At 46.1% G+C, this 6288-nt stretch overlaps 1 protein-coding gene across 1 annotated transcript; it reads left to right on the plus strand.

The window, feature by feature from the left end:
* Positions 1-539: 539 nt before the first annotated feature.
* On the plus strand, positions 540-6057 carry LOC104156307 (chromosome unknown open reading frame, human C9orf9; the record flags this gene model as incomplete). The annotated part of the gene is made up of 4 exons (XM_009696283.1): positions 540-694; positions 3575-3777; positions 4352-4499; positions 5968-6057. Coding segments are annotated over exons 1-4 (585 nt in total), but the record flags the coding sequence as incomplete, so codon positions are not given.
* Positions 6058-6288: the final 231 nt, after the last annotated feature.

Consider the following 6288-nt stretch of genomic DNA (forward strand, 5'->3'; position numbering starts at 1 on the left):
TCAACACCGGGAAAAATCAGGCCCCTTGGGAGCCCCCGCCTCGGGTGGGCAGGGACGGGGGTTAACCAGGGCCCCGGGCCTCCCCAGCTCCGCCACGATATACTGCCTGCCGAGCTGGCTTCATTTAATGTTCGAGTTTTTAAGCCACTTGGGCAATAGTTTTACACTGGATAAGAGAAGCCATCTCTCCCTTCGGTCCTCTCACAGCGGTGCATTTGATGCATTGCCACATTATGTTTACAATAGACCCACTAGGGTTTATGGCATCTGATTGTCAGTGGTCCCCTCTGGGTTCTCTGCCTCTTTGTGCAGCATCATTACTACCTCATTGACTTACTGTTTGGGGCTCTGGGACTGCAGAGCTTTGACACAATATATCTTCTCTTTTTTTCTTCTTTTTCCTTTCTTATTTTTTTTTTTCAATAAAGTTTTCCACCAACCTACACAATTCCAGGTGAAAGATAGAGTTCTGTATGTAGAATTGCATAGTAGCAATTGCATAGTAGCTTGCTTTCTCACCTTCTCTCCCAAAATCCAGGAGGGGGGAAACATGAATGAGGTAAAGGAGGCTCTAAGAAACATAGAGCAGAACTACAAGCTCTTCCTGCAGCAGCAGTTTACGTTTATCGGAGCACTGCAACACACCCGAGAGAATGCACATGACATGATCAGACCTGTGGCAAGCATCGGCCAGGTACAAAGTATTCAGCACAAAGTTCTCTGCCGATGAGAACAGGGACCAACGCAGTGCTGTGGCGCACCTGGGTCTAGTTCAGGGATGAATAAATGTTTTTACTGAGGGAAGATGCACAAAAACTCTCTAGTAACTTTTGTGTATAACTCTGCAAATCAGTGGCAAAAGATTAAGTACGGGAGAGAAATACCTATGTTAGGTCTTCCCATTTACAGAGAAGGAATTTTATTGCTGAGCATCACTTTATGTTATAGTTTAACACCGTCATTTCGCTGCTGAGGCGTAGTCAGAAATACAGGGTACAAGAAAACAATCAAACCAACCCTCCTTCCCCAGCCACACATGGAATCTGTAATCCTTAACTTGTAGTAACCAGCATCCTTGCCTCTTCCCTCTGGTATTGGTGCTGCTGTATCTTTCTATAGTGCTTATTAAAAATAATGGCTGTGTTACAGAGGTAGGATGATGGATTGAGGGCTGAAAGTCCCAAGTGGGCTAAGGGGTTCTCTGGGCTGGTAAGTGAATTGTCTTGGAATTTTTATAACGTGGGGTGTTTTAAGTAGTGCGAAGAACTTAGACCACCTGCAGACAGAGAGGGAAGAAGAATCTAAATAAAATAAGAATTGTGGATTTGAGACTGCAGAACCCCGGCACAAAACCCAGATGGATGCCAAAGCCAGAGTGAAAGCCAAGCTGTTACTAGGATTAGGACACAGAAGTGAGCTGGTTGTCTTTTCTAAGGGCTGACTCTCTCTAATATAAGGGCTTTGCTCATAACATTGAAGAAGATTGTGACAGACATTACACAACCATTTTTTTCCAAAAAATAGGCACTGAGATTTAGTGTAACATTATGCTGTTTTTTTAAAAGTGCCCATATTTCAGTGGTACTGAGCAAGCTTGGACTCTGCTTCTTAGCAGAGGCGGAAGGCCTCCTTGTTGTGGGGGTGAAACCTTGCAGGTAACGACTTCAGCAATTACATTGATCCATGGCATCGTTTGTGATACACTAAGATGTGAACTGAGTGGTGGCAAACTGTACTGCACCGATAGCCCTGAGGGTACAACCACATTACCCCAGGGGGAGGATGGGAAAGGGAAAAAAGCAAGTTACTGGGGAGAACAGGGAGCAACTGGTGCGGCACATACTGGTGATGCGTTGTTGAGGAACCAAACCGCTACCAAAGTTAGTTCACTGGAGACAAAACCAGACATCCATTTTATTTCACTACCATTCTCCTGAATCAGCCCAACCCTATTTTTAATTTTGCAAGGGAGGGCACAGGAATAAAAGCAACAAATGCAGAAATATGTGTGGTCTCAGCCTACAGCTGACTTGACTGCCAGCTTTCTTTTTGCATGTAAACATAGACACTACAGAAAAAAAATGATATCGCACTTGGACATGGTTGCATTTCTAACCCCTAAAAGCTGTATGTGGTAGCATTTTTAGTGTTGAGTGATGACATTTCTCAGAGAAAAGAGGAGAGCATAGTAAGGTGGAAAGGTCGAAGAGCTCACCACAGTCAGGCAATGGCAACAGCTCCTTAAAGACTTCAATGTGGAGTAGGGTATAAAGTCAAATCCTGAGTGGTTTTGTGAGACAAGCTCCGCAGTCATTGCTTCAGCCAGAGATTCAAATCACCCAGTGAGTCCCTGCACTGCAGAGCCTGGCCATGGTCATGCCATCAGCCCAGCGTCGGGGCTGTCCGTGATCTCCCCTGGCTGCAGCTCAGCTGCTCATCAGCAGCTGGCGAATGCAGAGCTGGCCAGCTCTTGCAAGCTGTCGTTCACGTAGTCCTGGTCCCCGTCCTGGTTATGCAGGTGCATTAACTCTCTGTTGTTCATGTGGACAAAAAGAAGTCCTGTTATCTCATCGGTGAACATCCAGGCTAAAATGCTATTCTCTTTAGGACTATTTCTGCTCACAGCAGCGATAAAAAATCCTGCCACTCACATGGACACAATGCTCAGCGAACAGTGTGGAAGGAGGAATCTGTAGTGGAAATGGACCCTTAGGGGCCATTTTTTATTTTTCTTACAAACCTGCTGAGAATTTGCCCGAGCACATAGCATGGCTTTTTTGTATGCAGGAACTGTGCCGATGTTGGAACAGCTACTTCGTTCTTATCTTGAAATCTTACAGAAAGCACTGAAGGTGTTAGAGTCCAGCTATGACTGCCAACCAGCCACTCAGTATTTTATATTCTGACCACTCATGTCTGAAGTGCCTGTAATTTCTTTGGAGAAGATACTTAATCTCTTGGCATAATGTTTCGTCATGCAATGCCATTCACTCTGAGTAACAAAATGCTCAAGGCAAATAGGGAATATCATTCCTGTAACAGGTTAGTAATGACAATTTAGGCTAAATGCATTTAGTTTGCAGTCACATCTAGTGGTGCCAAAGACAGACCCATGAAGAGTGCATGATGCAAACACATCACTCCAAACCATTCCCAGTTTGGTTGCTGCCCTCACCTCCCACCCCTCTCTGCCTCGGCAGCTGTGGCAGTGGGTGCCCTGCTCAGAGCAGACACAAAACTCCACTCGTGCTCAACCTGTTTCTGCGGTGCTTGCAGCAGGGCTGTGGGTTTTGGCTGTGGTACTCCTACACTTCTTCAAAGAGAGGGGAAGGGTCACTGGTGTGCTGATGAGCAGATCCATCACCCCAGCCTTCTCCAGTCACGATGAATGACAAGCAAACATCTCAGACATGCTCTAGAAATCTTACTACCTGCCACAGTATTGCATTTTCCACAGTGGCTCACACTTGCAGAGTCACAAGAGAAAGCAGCTTCTCGTCACTCACCTAAGCAACCTTGCAGCATAAGTTAAATGTAATTTGACATGCATGACTCTCTCTTTCCCCGTGTACAGGTACAGTCCTATATGGACCATCACTGTAACAATTCCACAGACAGGCGTATCCTCAACATGTTTCTAAACATCTGCAATGATCTAAGCAAGCTCTGCCACAAGCTGGAAACCGTGCATGCTGGTAACAGCACAACCAATGGCATTTTGGAGAGATGCAAGCTGCTCCTTAGCCACAGCAATGATCTGAGCACCATCCAAGCTAAGTAAGTCTCTCCAACAGCTTAGTTCCTTTGAGGCGACCGTCAGTGCTGGGGGACTGTCACCAGAGTGCATATTCCCACTTGACTTCTCCATCAATTCTGTTACAACACCTTTCTGGCTTTAGTGAGGGTGCAGGGTGCTACCTAGTTTACTGTTCCAGCTGTCGGGAAAATATTGACAGCCTCCATTCACAAAATGGGGGTTGGCTTGTTTATTCATTCTTTTTACTGGTGCATGGAAGGGCATATACAGGCAGGTTAGTACCCTGAGGTCCTATGCAATGCTCAGGGAGTTTACCTCCTCCTTCCTCCTATCCCTGCTCTACATGTAGCTAATTTCTGTGGGGCAAGTGTCTGTACATGCTCTTGAAGTCTTCCAGATCTAGCCGAGCAGCCAGGGTGGTGTGTTTGGCAGGACTCATTTCTCAAGATGCAATTCTATCCGTGCCTTTTTGTTTTGGGGAAATGGCTGTCTGTGCACATCTGCTCTGCCCAGGGGGTCTCAGGGTGGCACTGTGGACTCACCAGGGTTGCATTGCTGGGACTGCTCTGCCAATTGTTTCCTTCTGTCCCACAGATACCCCCATGATGTTATGAATCACCTGAGCTGTCACGAAGCAAAGAATCATTATGGAGGTGTGGTGAGCCTCATCCCCATCGTTTTAGACTGCGTGAAGGAGTGGGTAACCCACACTGAGAAGCTGCCACGGCATGTGCTGTGTAATGTGAGTGGTGGAAGTGCTGTCTCTGAGAAGAGGGCACCCCAGGATGCACCAGCTAGGGCAGCCATTTCCCAAACGCCACCTTCTGTGCACCTTGAAGCTCAGACCTCACTTAGTAACAAAGATAATGTACAAGTGCAGGGGAGTAAGCATGACACAGAAAACCACAGTGGGAAACTTAAAGGTCCCTGGAAACCACCAGGTAGACATGCCTTTTAAAGGATCAAAGTTCATGAATCTTCTGCTTACCACCTTTAATCAGGTGGCTGATTAAAGACAGTGAAATGAATACTAGAGATGCTTCCTATCTGAGTCCACTTTCTGAAGAGTTAGCCCTGTAAGCCAGCCTTGGACAGACATATACTCTCTCCCTTGCTGATATTTCTACTCTCCTCCTTAAAGTCGTACCCCAACAGAAGTGGCTGTAGCACTACAGCTGGTCCCTGTGACCATCGCTGCAGTGAGAGCAGGCAATAGTCAGGATTAATCAGGTTCTAATCTCTCAGACATGAACCTTGGGCAAGCTACTTGAAAGGGGATTTTACACTTTCTCAGACTTCTTTCTGAGGAACACCCACTCACTCGCCAAAGCCGGAGGTGTGAAGAACCTGCATGTCTGAAGGACATGATGCAGAGCAGCAAAGGCCTCTCATTATGGATTCAGATGTGTGTTTGAGATTTAGACGTGTCCCTAAAGTTCCCTCACCCCCACTGAAATTGCCTGGTTATTTGGACCAAAGAATCAATGTTTACAGGACACTAACGATGTCTCCCTTACATGCCACTGGCTACAGAAAAGGTCAGCATGCTTTAGTTGCACCGACTGTGCTCTGCTGCATCTTTCTTGCAGGTTCTCACACCATTGCTGGTACACACCACTCAGAACATCTTCCCTTACACCTGTCTGACTCCTTTGCTGTCAGAGCTAGAAATGTAAAGGACAACAAACTTCATTTTGCACTTAGTTTGGTGTGCTGACAGTATCCAAACTTGAATAAAACACTCCTTGTCCTCCCCACAGCTCTGCAAAACTAACAAAGTAATTTCCAGTCAATGGGATTCTTGGGAATCTGGTGGGAGCAGAGAGAGTGAGAAAGCTGTGGCCATTTTCAGATGGTTCCTTTTCAAATTGCAAGTTAAAATGTCTGTGCTTTCCATTTTTTGAGAGGAGAATCATGCTTGCCTAGCTTTCAATGATGTTATGAAGCTTAGTTCATTAAAGCTGCAAGGTATTTGAAACAGTCTCATGCTGCTTTTGTAACAGCACTTGGCAATTCCAGCACAGTGACTTCATACCGGTGTTGAAAACAGCTTTCTTCCCAGCCTGCTTGGGGAGGGTCAGGAGAGCCACAGGCTCTCCCTATTCTCTCGGGCTGATACACATTTTTGGTGGTGCTTTTATTCAAGCACTGTTAACTAAAAACTTAAGATCTCAATAATGCGGTGTCTTCCCTGTATCTGATTGCCACAGGCAAATTGGCTGCTGTTCTTTGCTTCCTGCTGGAAGACGCTCCTGAATAAACAACTTCCCCTTGCATACCTGGCTCAGTTTGCTAAAATGGTGAGAAAGCTTTTGCCTTAAGGTGACCAGAATTTGACAACAAGCAGCCAAAAAAGAAGGGAGAATTAATACAGAGGAGGGAGCACCGGAAGGAATGAGAGCTCAGATGAAATGGGAAGTATTTCCAGCAGCATTTTTATACCTCACATAACCCCACCTTCTTTTGCACTTTTTTCCCTTCCCCTACCCTCTCGTACTGCAATGCAATGTATCTGTCCGCCCTGGAGTAGA

The sequence above is a fragment of the Cariama cristata genome, unplaced genomic scaffold (assembly GCF_000690535.1).
Source record: "Cariama cristata isolate BGI_N322 unplaced genomic scaffold, ASM69053v1 Scaffold44002, whole genome shotgun sequence".
NCBI classification, from domain to species: Eukaryota; Metazoa; Chordata; class Aves; order Cariamiformes; family Cariamidae; genus Cariama; species Cariama cristata.